This window comes from Chiloscyllium plagiosum, unplaced genomic scaffold (assembly GCF_037043375.1).
Source record: "Chiloscyllium plagiosum isolate Xiang-an unplaced genomic scaffold, Cpla_swu_hap1 HiC_scaffold_21, whole genome shotgun sequence".
Classification (NCBI taxonomy): Eukaryota; Metazoa; Chordata; class Chondrichthyes; order Orectolobiformes; family Hemiscylliidae; genus Chiloscyllium; species Chiloscyllium plagiosum.
Window position 1 is genome coordinate 52515744 of NW_028270159.1, and position 21022 is coordinate 52536765.

At 42.3% G+C, this 21022-nt stretch overlaps 1 protein-coding gene across 2 annotated transcripts in view; it reads left to right on the forward strand.

The window, feature by feature from the left end:
- Positions 1-20267, forward strand: part of ndor1 (NADPH dependent diflavin oxidoreductase 1) — a 52981-nt gene extending 32714 nt beyond the window's left edge. Inside the window, exons 9-15 of one of the 2 annotated variants that reach the window (XM_043719829.2) lie at positions 2319-2539; positions 5004-5111; positions 6647-6761; positions 8155-8301; positions 9560-9678; positions 11351-11494; positions 17614-17749. In XM_043719829.2, the coding sequence (XP_043575764.2) occupies positions 2319-2539; positions 5004-5111; positions 6647-6761; positions 8155-8301; positions 9560-9678; positions 11351-11449 (809 nt within the window). In that variant the 3' untranslated portion in view covers positions 11450-11494; positions 17614-17749. Of the gene's footprint in view, positions 1-2318; positions 2540-5003; positions 5112-6646; positions 6762-8154; positions 8302-9559; positions 9679-11350; positions 11495-17613 lie in introns of both variants that reach the window. The other variant, XM_043719828.2, reaches the window with a different exon arrangement.
- The last annotated feature ends 755 nt before the right edge of the window (positions 20268-21022 follow it).

The window sequence follows — 21022 nt, forward strand, 5'->3', positions numbered from 1 at the left end:
ATGAAACTCTCTACCTTGATTTGACTTTCCAAAATGCAAGACCTCACACTTATCTATATTAAACTCCATTTGCCATTTCTCAGCCCATTTCCCCAGCTGATCAAAGTCCTGCTGCAATTTCTGATAACCTTCCTCACTGCCCATGATACCACCTATTTTAGTGTCATCAGCAACTTACTAATCATGCATTGTATATTCTTATGCCCAGAACCGACCCCTGAGGCACCCCACTAGTTACAGGCCTCCAGTCCTTCCATTATTACCCTCTGCTTCCTGCAATCAAGCCAATTGTGTATTCAATTTGCCAGCTCCTACTGGATTCCATGCGATCTAACCTTCCAGAACAGCCTACCATGTGGGACCTTAACAAAGGCCTTACTGAAACCCATATAGACTACTTCTGCCGCCGTGCCATCATCAACCTTCTTGGTCACTTCATCAAAGAACTCTAACAAATTTGTGAAGCATGATCTTCCACCCACAAAGCCAAGCTGACTATTCCTAATCAAACCCTGTCTTTCCAAATGCATGTATATCTTACCTCAATCTTATCAACTAACTTACCCACCACAGGTGTTAGGTTTACTGGTCTATAGTTCCCAGGTTTTTTTTTTGCAGCCCTTCTTGAATAATGGCACAACATTCGCTACCCTCCAGTGTTCTGTGACCTCACCCGTGGCTAATGATGATGCAAAAATACCAGCCAGGGCCCCCGCAATTTCTTCTCTAGCCTCTTGCAGTGCTCTTGGATATATCTAGTCAGGACCAGGAGATTTATCCACCTTCATACAATCTAAAACATCCATCACCTCCTCGACCGTAATATATAGACTGGCTCCAAGGTATCACCACTAACTTCCCCAAGTTTCCAAGTCTTCATGTCTTTCTCAACAGTGTACACAGAGGAGAAATATTCATTGAGGACCTTGCTCCTGCAGTTCTACACATGCATATCCACTTTGGTTCTTGAGAGTTCTATTCTGGCTCTAGTTATTCTTTTTCCTTTCATATACTTAAAGAACCTCTTTGGATTCACCCTAATCTTCTCAGCCAAGGCTATCTCGTGCCCCATTTTCACCCTCCTGATTTCCTTCTTCAGTAAACTCCTGTATCCCGTATATACCTCCAGGGAATTCCCTTGATCCCAGCTGCCTGTTCTGAGCCATACCTCCTTTTTTCTGATCAAAGCCTCAATATCTCTTGTCATCCAGGGTACTTTATTCCTGTCAACCTTACCTTTCACCCTCTCAGGAATATATGGACCTTGAATTCAAGCTATCTCACTTTTAAAAGCCACCCCCCCCCCCCCCCCCCCCCCCCCCACCCCAACAAGCTAGAGGTCCCTTTGCCTACAAACAAACTACTCCAATCAACCCCTGCAAGGTCCTGTCTAATTCCATCAACATTTGCCTTGCCTCAATTTAGAACTTGAACCTGCGGACCAGTTTTGTCCCTCTCCATAACTATTTTAAAATTAATAGAACTATGGTCACTGATCGCAAAGTGCTCCCCCACTGTCACCACAGTCACCTGTCCTGCCCTATTTTCCAAGAGTAGGTCGCGTTTTGCCCCTTCCCGAGTATACTGCTTGAGGAAACTTTCCTGAATGCACTTAACAAATTCCACTTCATCTAAGTCCTTAATGCTATGGCAGTCCCTTAGATTCCTGATGAAGGGCTTATGCCCAAAATGTCGATTTTCCTGCTCCACGGATGCTGCCTGATCTGCTGTGCTTTTCCAGCATCACATTCCTGTTCTGGCAGTCCCAGTCTATGTTAGAAAAATTAAAATCTCCTACTATGTCAACCCTATTGTTCTTGCAAGTCTCCCCAATCTCCCTGCATGTTTGTTCCTCTAATTCTCATTGACTATTTGGGGGCCTATGGTACAACCCCAATAACGTCACCATCCCCTTCTTATTTCTTAGTTCTACCCACAAAACCTCACTGGATGATTTTTAAGTTATTTCATCTCTGATTATTGTTGTGATATTCGCCTTAATCAAAAATACAACTCACCTACCCCTCTTTCCACCACCTCTGTCCCGCCTAAAGCACCTGTACCCTGGCACATTAAGCTGCAAGTCCTTGGCCCTCCTTTAGCCATGAGCTCATATTCAAGTCCTCTCAAAATAAATGCCATTGTTGCATTTGCCTTCCTAACTACTGACTCAAATTTGTGTAGGAAACACCAAAAGAGATTTAATCAGTGTGTGGGGAAAATGTTTGGGGATTAGCTTCATTGTGATTCGTGATTGAAACTGCTTTTGAACTTCCTTTAGCTGCCATTAACTAACATCCCTCACTTTTCCTGTTCAGCAATCCCACTTCCTGCACGATTGCCACAGCCCTGTACTGTCAAGTACCTGCTGGAGCGTTACCTGGATATTAACTGCGTCCCACGACGTTCCTTCTTTGATCTCTTGTCATACTTTTCTCCTGATGAGATGGAGCGGGAAAAACTAAAGGAATTCAGCTCAGCTGAGGGCCAGGACGAGTTGTATAGCTACTGCAACAGGCTTCGCAGGACCACCTTGGAGGTAGGCCAGAGACACTACAGCTCTCCTTTATATTGTGCCTTTCATATTGTGAAATGTCCCTAGATACTTCACATGAGCATTATCAAATAAAATATTTGACACTGAGGCATGTAAGGAGACATTAGGAACAGGTGGTCAAAAATTTAGTCAAGGAAATAAATTTTAAGGAGTATTTTAAAGAAAGCGAGGTCAAGAGGCATAAAAGTTTACATAATCACAGAAGTGTTACAGTGTGGGAGGAGGCCATTTGGCCCATCATGTCTGCACCAGCTCTCCAAATTAACACAGTGCCATTGACCTGCCTTTTCTCCATATCCTAGTACATTGTTTCAATTTATATAACAATCTAATGCCTTCTTAACTACATTAATTCCAGACCTGAAACTCCCATCATATTTGCTACTTTTGTAAATCACTTTAAATCTGTGCCCTTTTGTTCTCTATCCATTTCTGAGAGGAAACAACTTCTCCCTACCAACTCATCAGCCCACTCATGATTTTTCCATCAATTCCCTCGAAGCCACTTTTTCTCCAAGGTCAACAGCTCTAAGGTCTCCAATCTATCTTCATAATTGAGGTTTCTCATCTAATAAATTGTTACTTTGAATATTCAGTAGCTCATGGACAGACTACATCAATAGAAAAAAGTGATTGAGGAAAAGAATTTCAGAGTTTAGGGCCAAGGCAGCTGAAAACACAGCCAATAACTGAGCAAAGAAAACTAGGGACATGCAAGACACAAGAATTCGAGGAGCACAAATACCACTGAGGGTACAAAGCAGGTGGGAAGTACTGTGAAGAGTCATAGAGATGTACAGCATGGAAACAGACCCTTCGGTCCAACCCGTCCATGCCGACCAGATATCCCAACCCAATCTAGTCCCACCTGCCAGTACCCAGCCTATGTCCCTCCAAACCCTTCCTGTTCATATACCCATCCAAATGCCTCTTAAATGTTGCAATTGTACCAGCCTCCACCACATCCTCTGGCAGCTCATTCCATACCCATACAGCCCTTTGGTCTCTTAGGTCTCTTTTATATCTTTCCCCTCTCACCCTAAACCTGTGCCCTCTAGTTCTGGACTCCCTGACCCCAGGGAAAAGACTTTGTCTATTTATCCTATCCATAATCCCTCATAATTTTGTAAACCTCTGTAAGGTCACCCCTCAGCCTCCGACGCTCCAGGGAAAACAGCCCCAGCCTGTTCAGCCTCTCCCTATATCTCAAATTCTCCAACCCTGGCAACATCCTTGTAAATCTTTTCTGAACCCTTTCAAGTTTCACAACATCTTTCCGATAGGAAGGAGACCAGAATTGCACGCGATATTCTAACAGTGGCCTTAGCCAATTAGGGTTAAGGGTTAAAGTTTCACAGCCTAAAGGACTATCTGGCAGACAGTAACTGCCTGAGGTTTTCCACTGCTGAGGGAGATTATTCATGTGGTTTGGGCAGTGGCTGGTTTATCAGCCAATGTAGTGCTGTGGGGGGGCACCTGATTGGTCAGAGGAAGGAATTATGCCTTGGGAGGAAGAAGGAGCCTGACAGTTCAGAGCCAAGGAAAGACTTGGGAGGAGTGCCAATGGGCTGAGAAGCGGCAGATGGAGTTTAATTCAGATAAATGTGAGGTGCTGCATCTTGCGAAAGCAAATCTTAGCTTTTACACTTAATGGTAAGGTCCGCGGAAGTGTTGCTGAACAAAAAGACCTTGGAGTGCAGGTTCATAGCTCCTTGAAAGTGGAGTCGCAGGTAGATAGGATAGTGAAGAAGGCGTTTGGTATGCTTTATTTTATTGGTCAGCGTATTGAGTACAGGAGTTGGGAGGTCATGCTGCGGATGTACAGGAGATTGGTTAGGCCACTGTTGGAATATTCATGCAATTCTGGTCTCCTTCCTATCGGAAAGATGTTGTGAAACTTCAAAGGGTTCAGAAAAGATATACAGAGATGTTGCCAGAGTTGGAGGATAATAGCAAAAGAGAGAGGTTGAAAGGTCTGGGGCTGTTTTCCCTGGAGCGTCGGAGGCTGAGGGGTTACCTTATAGCGGTTTATAAAATCATGAGGGGCATGGATAGGAGAAATAGACAAAGTAGAGAGCATAGGTTTAGGGTGAGAGGAGAAAGATATAAAAGAGACCTAAGGGGCAACTTTTCACGCAGAGGGTGGTACGTGTAGGTAATGAGCTGCCAGAGGAAGTGGAGGAGGCTGGTACAATTGCAACATTTAAAAGGCATCTGGATGAGTAAATGAATAGGAAGGGTTTGCAGGGATGTGGGCCGGATGCTGGCAGGTGGGACTAGATTTGGTTGGGATATCTGGTCGGCAAGGCCGAGTTGGACTGAAGGGCCTGTTTCCATGCTGTTACATCTCTATGACTCTATGGCCTTTTAATCCAGTACTTGTTTTTGTTGTCACTGGGTGGCTCTTAGTTGTGTAAAGTTCTGAAACTCCTTTGTTCTTTTCTAGATACTGTATGACTTTCCTCATACCACCTCAGCCATTCCAGCCGACTATCTCTTTGACCTCATTCCTGAAATTCGACCTCGGGCATTCTCCATTGCTTCTTCGCAGCTGGTAAGGACTCCACTCCTTCATGGAATTCATTTGGGATACAATTGTCCAGGATGAGTAAAATTTTCATCTTTCTGTTTAGGCTTCAAACTGGTCTTGCTCACATTTTGTAGTAACCATCAAAACTGAAGATTGGGCAGCTTCCCCTGTAATGGAACCAGGTGAAGAGGTCTGATTTATAGCATAGCAATTATATCACTGGATTGACTTCTTTTTAAAGACAGTGGGAGTTCCTTTTCTACAGTGTCTGCTTCAGAATTTGAGTTTGTACAGGTACACAGCACTCAGTTTGATAATACTGGAAATAAAAAGCTGGTATGAGTGCAAGTCACAATGATTGTTGCAAAGAGCCAGCCAATTGACCACTTTAGGGAAGGGAACCTGTTGTCCATTCCTGGTCTGGACCTGTATCAGGAAAGTACAGTTTATGCTTAAGGTCAAAGAAAAATGGAGCATGTCCGAGGTACTGCACAGTGAACTTCTGTTCTTATGATGTGACACCGCAGCAATGAAGCAGATTCTCTGAATATACTGTAGGTCTAGCAAGATCCTCATTTTATATTGCAACACAATTTCAGGCAGAGAAGGATAAACAACAAGTGAAATCTAATGACCCAATGACGCTGAAACCCACAGCCTGGGAATGATTATCAAAGTTAAACGAATTTGTAGGCCAGAAATTTGGAAAGTTTTGAGTGAGCATTAATTTACTAGCAGAGCGGAGATGCTGTGAGATACTCAACAGCAAGCACCCTGTCCCACCAGCTAAAATGAGAATCTGTAGCACAGGAACCAGTTTATCTCCTAATTGGATGATATTTGATATGTTGGCTACAAGGACTAGTTTGAATCTGTGACATAAAGGTACTCCTCATTGACCAAGTGCCGTGTGTAAAACTGCATGTGGAGGAATTTTGCCACATTTTATTCTTGCTGTTACCTCTACCCAACTTGTGCTAAGGCAGTGACTCTTCCTAGGCTGCAGATTCCTCAGACGAGCAGCTTCCAAACCTAATTAAGCAGCCATCTTCACTTGTGACACCGGGTGGCTGCAGGTAACAGGCTATCCCGCATGTGTCAGCAAGGTTTTGTCTTTAGAGAATATTTCAGCTGAATTCGGTCTTGTTTTACTTGGGTGCATTTATCCTCGCTAGGTATGAACTTCCGTGGCTGAATTGTTTTTCCTTTGTCGATCACTACACTGGTCGCAGAATTTGGTCCTCTCTCTGTTTTCCATACATTTGCAATGCTCATTTGTTAGTTTGATGTCAGACAGCAATGTTTTGCAGCCTGAGTAATGGTGCTGTTGAATGGTATGCCCAAAGGATATTACCTGAGGAATATTATACCTGTGAGAAATACAGGAACACAAGAACTGGGACATTAGCTGGATTGCACTGCTAACGATTAGTGTCTCATGCTTGTCAGGGGACCTACACAGACTTTCCTCTCCATCCTAATAGTGATCTTTGGAACAGCCAGAGGTCAGTGGAATTCAATGTGAAGAAAAGATTCTTAGTCCATTGTCTGTTTCCCAGGCTTATCCCAGTCAGATTCAGATTCTGATGGCTGTTGTTCGGTACAGGACCAAGTTGAAGAAGCCTCGTTGTGGCCTTTGTTCCAGTTGGCTAGGATCCCAGAATCCACAGCAGAGTAAGTCTCACATATTGACACTCTAACCCCTGATCTTCAATTGTTGTTTGAAAGCTGGCTGTTTCTCCACACCTTGGTATGTTGACACTGGGACTGCACAGGCAAGTTCATTTGTGACAAAAATAGAAGTTTCTGGAAAAGCTCAGCAGGTCTGGCAACATCTGTAGAGAGAAATTGGAGTTAACATTTTGGGTTGAGTAACCTTTCCTCAGAACTCATGTTTGAAGTTTATTCAAGTTTATTAGTAATATGGTTGTATCCAATGAGGGTTTACATCTTAGATACTTCTCCATTATCCTCGTTAGGATTAGTGGACTGGTTTATAATTCTCTCAACAAACTGTGACTTGGTGAGTCTTCAATTTATTTTTCTCTCTACAGGGAGAAAACAGAATTCTGCTCAATTCACACCTACTCTAGGTGTTGTGTCTAAGGTCATCCACTTGGTGGAATACATGATCAAACTTATTTTGGTTTTGACTTTGATTGGTGTGATATTGACCATACCATCACTGTAATGAGAGTCACACCGTAGGTGTGAATTGAGCAGAAGAATAATGGAGAAGTATCTAAGATGTAAACCCTCACAAATAAATTTTAAGCTTAATTAATAAAATGAGTTCTGAAACGTTAATTCCGATTTCTCTCCACAGATGCTGCCAGACCTGCTGAGCTTTTCCAGCAACACTATTAGGTGTCAATGATGACTCACTTGAATCAGAAAGTTGTAGCTCTGTTTCCTTTATTGTAAGCACTAGGGTCCAATTTGCCTGTTAGCCCAATTCTCACTGTATCCCAATACCTGTCTATAAATAAAAACCAAAAGAGCTGCTGATGCTGGAAATCAGAAAGAAAAACAAATTGTTGGAAAAGCTCAGCAGGTCTGGCAGCATCTGTGGAGAGAAAGCAGAGTTAACGTTTCAGGTCCAGTGACCCTTCTTTAGACCTCCTTCTTAGTAGTTTCTGATTTCCAGCATCTGTAGTTCTTTTGATTTTTTTTTAAATAAATAAGCACAGATTGGTTGGCATAGGAAGAACTTTGAAATTAAATATTTCCTCCAGATCTGGCCTTCTGGGCAGAATATGTTCAGCCAGTTTCTATTGCACATATCTAATGAAATTCCTTTCTGTGCAGCTGGTATTGCGCTATTTAAAATATTAAATTTGTGCTGCCGAAGTACTTACTCAAGATGCTTTATTCTGAGTTTAGGAGTTTTGGAAAGGTTGTGTGCAGAAACGCTGTTTCCTCAAGCCAACAAATCTATGTTTTTCAGCTTTAGCAGACTGTGTTTCTTGGTACTAACTGGAAAGATCTTAAGTCCCCTCTCCTGAGTACTGACTTCCTTTGGGAAAATCAATTGTTATGACTAAGTCCCCTTTCGTTCTACATGCAGGTGCTGTTTATGTGCCATTATGGGTGAAGAAGGGGATGCTGCAATTTCCCACAGATACCAAAACCCCCATAATTATGGTTGGACCTGGCACAGGAGTGGCGCCATTCCGAGCAGTAATCCAGGAACGTGTTGTGGAAGGAAAGAAAGGTCAGAGGTTGTTGGCTCAAACACATGTTTACTAAATGGACAATGTCATTAGTTCTCCCACAACCTGTTGAGATAGCCAGTGTTCTTCTTTGGTGATCTGTCAGATCGAAGCAGGTACTTACCAAAGAGTTCCAAATTAATGAGAAGGAGAGAGAAAGACAGAGGCTGCAGGAGATAGAGGTAAATAAATTCATGTCTGGTTGTCTGCCTACTTATAGGAAAAGAAAAAAAAATGCATTTCTATAGCTACTTATACAATCTCAGGGTGTCCCAAAGCACCTCTCAGCCAGTGAAGTAGATCTGAAGTGCAGGGATTGTTGTAATGTAGGACAGTGGCAGCCAATTTGTGGACAACAAAATCCCACAAATTTGAATGATCAGATAATCTGTTTTCAAACTGATGTTGCGTGTTAGTTGGGGATAATATTGAGTGGGCATCCAGGAAAACTCCCCAGCTGTTCTAGCCAGATAATCTTTCATGTCCACCTGAGAAAACAGATAGGGTTTCAGTTCATCATATCATCTAAGAGACAGCCTCCAAGCAGTGCAGTGCTCCCTCAGTACTGCACTGGGCTGTCAGTTTCAATATTGTACGAGCCTGTGGAGTGAAACCCCAGCCTTCTGACTCTGACGTGATAGTGCTGACCAGTGCACTGTCTCTGCTAACATGATGGCCAGATCTAGGCATGTAACAAAGAACTGTTTTTTGGTTTGCAGTGGACTCTATGTATCCAGGATGAGTGCTTCTTCAGTCATGCTCAATCACCAAGCTTATACTAAAAGTGACGCTGCTTGGTGGGGCTAATAATTTGCTTTATTTCCCAATCACAACACTGTTAGTTTCACAATCAACTATAGCCCTACAAATTAACACTGCAGTATGTCCTTGGACACCAAGTCTCTCCCTCATTGTGTTGCAGCCTACAGCTGTCTGACTCTCACTGAATGCCCAGGCTAAGGCAACTCCTTAAAACAGATTAAGTAACAGAAAAAGCACATGGGTACCTTCTGAGACATTACTAACCAATGTGATTTGTCCGAAACAATTGCACATCCCTCAATTAAACCACCTCTTACTTGCCTGTAACTGGCCAAACTCAGCATGGGGACTGCTTGGGGAGATTAGATCCCAGTCACACTTCAATATTGTTGATGTTAAGTTGTTTTGGTGGTGGTGGTAGTGGTGGTGGTGGTGGAGAGAATGAGAGTGAAAATTACCACAGAATCCCACTTCATGACACAGTGCTTTCACCATTAGGTAATTACCTATTTTTTGGCTGCCGAGGGAAGTCCAAGGATTTCTTCTGCCGAGCAGAGTGGGAGGAGCTGAACCAGAAGGGCTTACTGACCCTAATCACAGCCTTCTCCCGGGACCAGGTAAGGTGTGCAACAGAAGCATGTGGAAGGGCTGGGCCTAGAGTTTTGAGGCTGTTGTGGAGATAGCAAAAAACAAAATCAGCTTTTATGTCTAAATTCCAACAATATCTTTGTTTCAGAAACCATCTGCTAGTGCTACTGTCCACTTCGTTGTCAGTACTGCTGTTTACTTTGAGATTTATTACTGAAATAAAATATGCTTTATTCACAAAAAAAAATCTATAAGTACACACAAAATTGTTTTCAGTCTGTTCTGTACAATTCTATCAATGAGAAAAAAGAAACAAACGATACATTGGAAGTTATATCCCACACAGCTACCATGCAGTCGAAGATAACAAGGGCACTTATAATTCATACAGGAAGAAAATATTTACGTTTTGAGGCAATGAGGGGTTCTGAGTACTGAATGGACCCCCGTCACACTTTGGCGTAAGACCTGAGACAGTGTTCTTTTCCCACTGCACCTTAGTGACAGCTGCCCAAACCTTTAGTACATCCCTCAGCACATAGTCCCAGACTAGTTTATGACATGTTTTAATACTTGTCAGCAGGGTTTGGTGATGAATCTAATGAATTTCCAAGATCTGTTTGAGTTTTGGCTGTTTAAGAAGCCCTCCTTTAGGTTACGGTTGCTGTGTTAGAACATAGAATAATACAGCGCAGAACAGGTCCTTTGGCCCTCGATGTTGCGCCGACCTGTGAACTGTACTCAGCTCGTCCCCCTACACTATCCCAAAATCATCCATGTGCTTATCTAAGAATTGTTTAAATCTCCCTAATGTGGCTGAGTTGACTACTTTAGCAGGTAGGGCATTCCACGCCCTTACCACTCTCTGCGTAAAGAATTTGCCTCTGACATCTATCTTAAATCTATCACCCCTCAATTTGTAGTTATGCCCCCTCATACACGCTGACGTTAATTGGGCAAGGTCTGACATTGGCTCTTAGACATCCCTGGGGAGTTTCACCCATCACCTCACTGAGGCTTCAAAGTGAGCTTCAGTGGGTTGGGACCTGATCTGAGATCCTGTGAAATGTACAAGACAGATTATATGGTCATCAGCACATTGTTAACCGCTGTTGGTGGAATGTTAGGGATGTGAGTAAAATCGATAAAGCTGACACTACTAAAGCAGAAGGAAGCATGGCAGTTCCACAAACAGCAGTAAGATAAATGAGCCAGAAACAGTTGGTTTTGAGATAACTATCGGACACAGATAGCACACCACTGCCCATATTCAAAATAGTGGTTCTGAGATCTTTCAATTCCACATAAGAACTCAGAAGGAGCTTTGGTTTCAGGTGTAATTTAAAAAGACGGTATCTCTGGTAGTGCAGTTCTGGCCTGGAATGTGACTGAACTCTCAATCTCCTGACTCAGACAAGAACACGACCCAGCCAGCCACAGCTGACATTGAGAATGAGCCAAAGAAACAAGCTAGATCGGACAATGACAACTGGAAGTTGCACTGATGATCTTACCTAGCATGGTGATGAAACACTTGCATGACAACCCATCAGCTCAGTGAGCTAACCTACAACCACAAATGAGAAACTTGACCAACTTGTATGATTGTTCCTGTCTCACTGACATTGTAATCTTTCTCAACTCTTCCCTGATGTGTTTGTTTCATTTAAAATAACAGCCCTGTGTGTGTTTTCAATGTAGGAGGATAAGATCTATGTCCAACACCGGATAAAGGAGAATGGATCTCTGATCTGGAAGCTTATTCAGAATGAACAGGCATATTTCTACATAGCGGGGTGAGTGGGTCAATGATGCTGACCATGGTGCTGGACTGCACCATTGCAAGTGAGTCAGTAATACTCATTGATGAATGGATGAGGCAAGGGATAAAATTTGGGAAGATGTGGTAAATCAAAAAAACATGTTAATATGGAAATGATGAGCAGACAGTGAGAGGAAGGGATAGAGAGTACAAATTTATAAGAGTGAAGCAATAAATCAAGGCTATAAAAATAATAAAAGTATCAAGTTAAAGGCATTGCATTTGAATACACATCATTTTAATTAAATAGGCGATCTTCATCCCAAAGTGCTGAAGGAATTGGCCCAAGAGGTAGTACATGCAAATAGAAATAAGGAGAAAGAAGAAATGGGAGCCTGTCAGAAGCTTACAGCAATAATCATGGCTGTTTTAATCTAGATATGTGGTGAGGTAATGATCTAGTGGTATTATCATTAGACTATTAATCCAGGCACCCAGGTAATATTCTGGGGACCCACCATTGTCACTACCCTTGGGTATGTAATGTCCCATTAGCAGGACAGACTCGGCAGAGGTGGCATCACAGGAGACAGTTGCTTTGGAAGTCTTCAATATTGACTCCAGACCCCATGATGTCTCATGGGTTCAGGTCAAGAGGGCAAGGAAACCTCCTGCTGATGACTATGTACCATCCTGCCTCAGCTGCAATCACACACATTGATTATGATTGGTCAGGTCATTACCCTGAGAAGTGCACCGCCTTTTAAAATTAATTCGAGGCCGTTATCAGTCCATAAACGTAGAGGTAGCTACACTCCAATGACAAAGAATTCCAAGGGAAGGACCTATCTATGCTAAACTAAAAAATGTTAAAGATAGTGTCACCCTTAAAGAGAAAGTATGATTACGTAAAAATGGGTGAAGGTCAGACGATTGGACAGAATACAATAAAAAAGCAAAGAATGATGAAAGAATTAATAGTGGATAAATTAGTGAATAAGAGTAAGCTGATTGGAGTTAATAAAATGAGCACTGGTTTGATAGAAAGTGAGCTAGAGAATTAATAACAGGAAATAAATAGATGTCATTTGCATTGAACAGACCTCTTGTTTTGGTCTTCACTAGTGAGGATACAGTAACATCCCAGAAATAGCTATTAATCAGGAAATGGAAGGGAAGGAGGAACTCAAAGTTTAATCACCCGGGAAGCAGTACCGAGCAAATTTTAGGCAATGTGGGCTGACAAATTCCTGAATCATGTTGAACTTCATCCTAGGGTCTAAAAACAAGATATTAGTGAGATAATTGATTTGTTGGTTTTAATTTTTCAATTAAAATTCCCTAGATTCAGAGGATTTTCTGTTAGATTAGAAATCCTTTTATTCAAAAAGGGAAGGTCACTAGGAAGGGAAGTACAGACCAGTTAGCTTAATATCTGTCAAGGGAGAATGTTTGAAACTATTACTAAATGCATAGAGCAGGACAATTAGAAAAGCTCAAGATAACTGGGCAGCATAAACAGAGTTTTCTGAAAGATAAATCATGTTTATCCAATCCATTCGAGTTCTTATGCTGCCCAAAAGGCATTTGATAAAGTACCGTATCAAGGATTATTGCAGAAAATAAAAGCCCCTGGTATAGAGGGTAGCATAGGGAAGCATGAATAGAAGATTGGCTTGCTACCAGGGAACAGTGAGGAAGCACAAATGGGTATTTTACAGATTGTCAAGATGTAACCAGTGGTGTGCTGCAGGGACCATTGAGTCATACAGCATGGAAACAGACCCTTTAGTCCAACTTACCCCTGCTGCCTCAACTTTTCCTATTCATGTACCTGTCCAAATGTCTTTTAAAAATTGCAACTACTTGCGTCTAACGCTTCTCCTGGCAGTTCATTCCACATACGAAGGTTCCTTTTAAATCTTTCTCCTCTCACCTTGAAAATATGCCATTTAGTTTTGAACACCCTACCCGAGGGAAAATACTTTTGCTGTTCACCTTATCTATGCCCCCTATAGTTTTATAAACATTGATAAATCACCCCTCAACTTTGTATGCTTCAGTGAAAAAAAGTCCCAGCCCTTTCAGTTCTGGGAAAAAGTCTCTGGCTATCCACTGTATCTATGCCTCTCATCATCTTGTACACCTTTATCAAGTCACCTCTCATCCTTTATTATTCCAATGAGCAAAGCCCCATCAACCTATTAATGGACAGAACGGTGGCTCAGTGGTTAGCACTGCTGCCTCACAATGCCAGGGACCCAGGTTCGATTCCAACCTCAGGTGACTGTCTCCTTATAACTCAAACCCTCCACTCGCAGCAAAATATTTTCTGAACCCTTTCCAATTTAATAATATCCATCCTATAGCCGGGTGACCAGAACTAGATGCAGTACTCCAAAAGTGACCTCACCAATGTACTATACAACTGCAACATGATGTCCCAACTCCTGTAATCAGTAGTCTGAGCAATGAAGGCAAGCCTTCTTAACCACCCTGTTTTCCTGTGACGCAACTTTCAAAGAACTATATAACCTGAACCCTTGGGTCTGTCTGTTTGACAACTCTATCCAGGGCCCTACCGTTAACTAACTTTGGTGTAGAACATAGAGCACAGAAGAGTACAACACAGTACGGGCCCTTCGGCCCTCTGTTGTGCTGACCTGTCATCCTGCTCCAAAATCAAACTAACCTACATTGTACCATAATCCACGTGCTTATCCGAGAGTCGCTTAAATGTCCCTAATGTACCTGACTCTACTCCCACCGCTGGCAGTGCATTCCACACACCCACCACTCTCTGTGTAAAGAACCTACCTCTGACATCTCCCCTACACCATCTTCCAATCACTTAAAATTATGCCCCCTCCTGATAGCCCTTTCAGTTCTGGGAAAAAGTCTCTGGCCGTCCACTGTATCTATGCCTCTCATCATCTTGTACACCTTTATCAAGTCACCTCTCATCCTTTATTATTCCAATGAGAAAAGCCCAATCAACCTATTAATGGACAGAACGGTGGTTAGCACTGCTGCCTCACAACGCCAGGGACCCAGGTTCGATTCCAACCTCAGGTGACTGTCTGTGTGGAGTTTGCACACTTTCCTCCGGGTGCTCTGGTTTCTACAATCCAAATACAGGTGAATTGGCCATGCTAAATTGACCATAGTGTTAGGTGCATTAGTCAGGGGTAAATGTAGGGGAATGGGTCTGGGTGAGTTACTCTTCGGAAGGTCGGTGTCGACTTGTTGGGAATCTAGTCTAGTTTAATCAAATCTTTTTTCATAAGAAATGCTCTGCAGTCCAGGCAGCATCCTGGTAAATCCCCTCTGCACCACCCCCTAAATCTTCCACATCCTTCCTATAATGAAGCAACCAGAACGGAACACAATATTCCAAGTGTGGGCTAACCAGGGTTTTATAGAGCTGCAGCATAACCTCATGGCACTGAAACTCCCCCTGCAATTGAAAGCCATCACACCATACACTGCCTTAACAACCCTATTAACATGGGTGGCCACTTTGAGGGATCTATGGACATGGACCCCAAGATCCCTCTGTTCCTCCACACTGCCAAGATTCCTGCCTTTAAACCAGTATTCCCCATTCACATTCGACCTTCCAAAATGAATCACTTCACACTTTTCCAGTTGAAATCCATCTGCCACTTCTCAGCCTAGCTCTGCATCCTGTCAATGTCCCGTTGCAACTTACAACAGCCCTCCACACTATCCACAACTCCACCAACATTCATGTCATCAGCAAACTTACTAACCCAGCCTTCCACTTCCTCAATCCAAGTCATTCATAAAAATTATAAAGATGACAAATCCCTACGGAAAACCACTGGTCACCGAGCATCAGGCTGAATACTTTCCATCCACTATCACCCTCTGTCTTCTATTGGCCAGCCAATTCTGTATCCAAACAGCCATATTTCCCTGTATCCCATGCCTCCTTATTTGCTGAATGAGTCTATCGTGGGGAACCTTCTTAAAAGGCTTGCTAAAACCCGTGTACCCCACATCCACTGCTCTACCTTCATCAATGTGTTTTGTCACATCCTCAAAGAATTCAGTAAGGCTTGTGAGGTACGACATGCCTCTCAAAGTCATGCTGACTATCTCTAATCAAGCTATGCTTTTCCAAATAATCACAAATCCTGTTTCTCAGAATTCTCTCCAGTAATTAGCCCACCACAGACGTAAGGCTTGAGGGGCTGAATGGCCTACTTCTAATATTTTGTATTCATGTATGTATCTCTTCTTATTGGTCTCCTTATTTAATAAATGCAGTGGGAGCAGTTGAAAGTCGGTTTACTTAAATAGTACCTGAAATGGGCAGGTTGTTTTCTGAGCAAAGTTTGGACAGGCCAGGCTTGGATCCACTGGAGTTTAGAAATGTAAGACGTGACTTGCTTCTGTGGGAGAATTTAAAAATAAGACGTTGCCCATTTATGACACAGATGGAGGGGACAAAAATCTCTCAATCTCATTCTTTTTCAGAAGACCTAATTTCGAGGTCCTTGAATGTTTTTAAGACAGAGTTAGATCAATTCTTGATTAGGAATGGGGGAGTGAAAGGTTACCGGAAATGGGTGGGAATGTGGAGTAATTGGATCAGTCGTGATCTTATTGAATGATGGTGTAGGCTTGAGAAGCTGTAATAATATGCTCATAATTCAGGTTCAGTGATTGCTAGTTATGTCCTAGCTAGGTCTAAGTCCCTAGCACAGATCCCTCAGTTTATGTCCCAAGTACTGACTCAGATTTATGTTTTTATTTCGGTCAATTCTGGTGTTTTACTCTGTCACTGATGTTTACCCTTTTGGACACAGCTCCTGCCACAGCAGCAAGTAGAGGCCAGTCTGGGTCACAAACAAAACCAGAAATTGCTGGAAAAACTCAGCAGGTCTGGCAGTATCTGTGGGGAGAAAAAAGCAGAGGTAATGTTTCAGGTCCAGTGACCCTTCTTCATAACAGGTGATCTGGGTCTCCTGGCATTTGTCACAATGGGCCAGATTTAAAGCTTCATACTTGATGCTCTAAAAAATAACAATCACAAAGGAATTCATGATCCTTTTGACCTTCAAGCAGATGCTGATGTTGGGATGAGCCTGGCTCGTCGTCATGTTCCAGATTATAAAGTATTTATAATGCAAACAGGCCATTCTGCCCAAAAGATTCATGCCGATGCTTACACATTACACAAGCACTCTCCCATTGTACTCCTCTGTCTTTTTATTTGTTCTTGAGATGAGAGCATTGGCGACTGGGCCAGCATTTATTATCCTTTGAGGTGGTGGTAGTGAGCTTCCATTTTGAACCACTGCAGTCTGTGTGGTGTAAATATAACCCAGCGAGCTGTTAGGAAAGGAGTTCCAGGATTTTGGCCCAGCAGCTCTGAAGGAACAGGAATATATTTCCAAGTCAGAATGATGAGAAGTTTTGAGGAGAACTTGCAGGTGGTGTTCCCATGGATCTGCTGTCTTTATCCTTGAGGTATAGAGGTCACATGTTTGGATGGTTCGGTCAAAGGCGCCTTGGCAATGTGCCACAGTGCATCTTATACACTAATGCACTGCTGCAATTGTGTGTTAATGGTAAATGTTGAAGGTGGTAGATAGGGTGACAATCAAACAAACTGTTCTGTCCTATATGGTGTTGAACCTCTTGAGTATTGTTGAACTCATCCAGGCAAATGAAGAATATTCCATTACACTTCTAAGTCACTTGCCATTTAATTCCTAGTCACAGATCTGGTTTAATAGCCACAGTATTTACTCTATTGGTTTAGTTCAGTTTCTGATAACTCCTGGATATTAATCATGGAGGATTTGGTGATGGTGATGGATAGATTCTTTCTTGTATGACACAAATGTTACTTGCTACTTAACAGCCTAAGAAGCCTGAATATTGAACAGGTTTTGTTTCATGAGGGCACAACTGCTTCAGCATCTAAGGGATTCCTTTACTAGCACACTGTTTTCCTTTCACCACTCATCTTTCTTTTGAGATTCCACTTAAACACCTCTCCACCGTTTCCTTTGGTACTGAATTCCACATTCTAACCATTCTCTTGGAATAGATTTTTTTTTCCTGATTTTTCTGATTATATTTATTAAAAGCTTGTTGTGTAAGGTATTTCTGCTTCTCTGTGACTCTTTAACCAATCCATGCTTGTTCTATTTTCTGTTTCCCACAGAAACGCTAAGATGATGCCAACACAGGTCACAGATTCCCTAATGTCTATTTTCCAGTCAGAAGGTGGCCTCTCAGAACCTGAGTCTGAGCAGCTTCTCGTGGAACTGGAACGATGTGGCCGATTCCAGACAGAGACCTGGTCCTGACCATCTCAGGAAGTAGCGGGTACAACCAGCAATGTGCCACTTAGACCAAGCTTGGAGTCCAAGCAACACATTCTGTCCTCCTGAAATAAGGCGACAGTGAGTGCAGTCCGATTGCATCGATTGTAACTCTGAGTTGGTTCCCAAACTTAACCACCAACCCCTCTCCACCCCCCATTCTCTCTGTCACTAAGGAACTGAAAAGAAAGTGATTGTATTGTGTTGTAATTTATCATTCACAAGATTGTTTCAGAAATCACTGATTACTCACTCAACTATAAGGATTCTGAAGGTTCCAAATAAAATGGAGATATATACCACTGGACTGGAGATTGAATAACCTTGTATGTAATATTAATACTGATCGTGATGGTAAACTTGAAGGCCACATCTTCAAGAAGCTCCTCCATATTTCTGCTAATGGAACGCAAGATGTTCAGGGAAAGCTTCCAAATGGACTGTGGCTTAGCTGTGATATTTGTTGCTGACACAGCTTCCACATTGGAGGCTGGAGATGTAGAGCAATGAAAAGCTGGAGCTGTGAACCTTGTGTTTGTTCCTGGAAGTGCACACTCCTTATCTCCTCCCATTTCAGGTTACCCTCACCCCACCCTCAACCAAAGTCAAACATTGCTCACTTTCTTCAAGCAGCTACAACAGTGACACACTGTTCCAGAGCCAGCAAGCTGCTCTACCCCAGCTAAACCGTCTTCAGTGTAAAATCCCTGTATTGGAGAAGGGAAAAGACTGAGCAACTGGAGAATATCACCATCCCGAGGTGACTGGCTCAAAGACAGCCTGGACGCTGAGCTGGTGACTAGGTTAATGGCTGCTCTTAGAGATCAGAAGACCATGATAACTGAATACTGGATCAATACAATACAATAGAAAGCAAGAATAAGCTAGCCAGTAATGACACACCAGCAAATAGGGAGATGAAGGTACAATTGAACCTAAAGAAAGGGATACACACTGGGTACACAGATACTAAAGACATTGATAACTAAAGGGAATATGAAAAGATTAGGCAGTAAGTTCAAAAGAAAGCCAAGAAGAAACTACAAAACTAAATTAATGAGGAATATAAAAAAAACTAAGATATTTTAAAAAAAACAAATAACAAGTAAAATCACGATGAGGATATAGGACACACATGAGAAACTCTTAAATAATGATAAAATAGCAGGAAGAATTAATTATGGATGTTACAGTCATAGGGTCATACAGTGTGGAAACAGACCCTTCAGTCCAACAAGTCCACACCAACAATGTTCCCAAGCCAAACTAGTCCCACTTGCCTATATTTGGTCCATAACCCTCCAAACCTTTCCTATTCATTTACTTATCCAAATGTCTTTTAAATATTGTAACTATACTTGCAGCTACCATTTCCTGTAGCAGTTCACAGACAAATTATTTTGTGTAAAAAAAATATTGCCTCTCGTGTCCTTTTCACAGCTTTCTCCTCTCATCTTAAAAATATGTCCCCTAATTTTGAAATCCCCCCACTGCACAGAAAAGACCCTTGCTAGTCACCTTATCTATGCCCCTCATGAATTTATAAACCTCAATAAGGCCACCCCTCAATCTACAATGCTCCAGCTATAAAGGTCCCAGCCTATCCAGCCTCTCCTTCTAACTCAAACCCCTGATAACGAATAATGACATTTGGTGTTTACAGAGTTGACAGGCATGACATTAGAATTTAAAAAAACGTAAAATAATCCAAAAGGAAAAATCAACAAACAATGGAAAACCATTGCCTAAGAAAAGAAACATGCTGTCAAAGGATTTTTGTGTTGCATTCAGGAGAGATAGAAGAATACCTCATCTCAAAGGGAACAACAATTTATACTGTATGAGAAGAGGATACTTGTGAAAGGATTGGTAACTGGACTCTTGTTGGCTGAGGTGTTGCCATGGAGAGTGCAGTTATTAAATTGGGGATATTGTTGACCCCCAAGGTTTATTTAAATTCAAAACATTCAAGTTGATTCTGATTGGTTGAGGCCGTCGGGAAATGTACAAGGGCACAGTTGCCTCTCAGGCTTTTGTTCAATTGAATGCCTGAACTTGTTATTTTTGTTTGCAGAGGAGAGGACAGTGTGTTTGAATAAATATAGTAGCTAACATGTGGAATTGAGTTGTTCTGTGAACCAAAACTGATTATCTTAATTTGGCTGTTAGTGTAATTCTGAGTGCATTTGGGATTGTTGGGTAAGTGATGTTCAGACATGGAATTACACCTGATGAAAGACTCCATGTTCTTAGATTTGGAAGCATGAATTGATTGAGTACAATCCGTTGCAAATCGATTTTGTGTTGGATGCGAGCCGTTAGTCACTGGGGCTTGTGGCCTATATACCTGGCATCACACTGCCACTGAAATGCATATCCCATATTACTCATTGTGATTCCATGAGTTGACTACTGGACATTCTTGATGCAATTCCTTTAATTTTTGTGAATCATTATAAGCTGTGAACAAATTGAATAAATAATTTTTCATACATTTACTGCTTTACTGTGTTTTAATTCAGCAACAGGAGTTGGGAGGTCATTGGTTAGGCCACTGTTGGAATATTGCGTGCAGTTCTGGTCTCCTTCCTATCGGAAAGATGTTGTGAAACTTGAAAGGGTTCAGAAAAGATTTACAAGGATGTTGCCAGGGTTGGAGGATCTGAGCTACAGGGAGAAGCTGGGGCTGTTTTCCCTGGAGCGTTGGAGGCAGAGGGGTGACCTTATAGAGGTTTACAAAATTATGAGGGGCATGGATAGGATAAATCGACAAAGTCTTTTCCTTGAGGTCGGGGAGTCCAGAACTATAGGGCATAGGTTTAGGGTGAGAGGGGAAAGATATAAAAGAGACCTAAGGGGCAACTTTTTCACGCAGAGGGTGGTACGTGTATGGAATGAGTTGCCAGAGGATGTGGTGGAGGCTGGTACAATTGCAACATTTAAGAGGCATTTGGATGGGTATATGAATAGGAAGAGTTTGGAGGGATATGGGCCGGGTGCTGGCAGGTGGGACTAGATTGGGTTGGGATATCTGGTCGGCCTGGACGGGTTGGACCAAAGGGTCTGTTTCCATGCTGTGCATCTCTATGACTCTATTTGAATCTAGTGTTTTTGACACTGACTACATTTATAGGCATGTTATGTTACAGAAAGCTCTGCTTAACCAAAGTTTGGGGACAGTTCCATGGGATTCAATGTGAGATGTTATTGTGTTCAAAATTGAGGTATCTCGATGAGGTAAATTAGAAG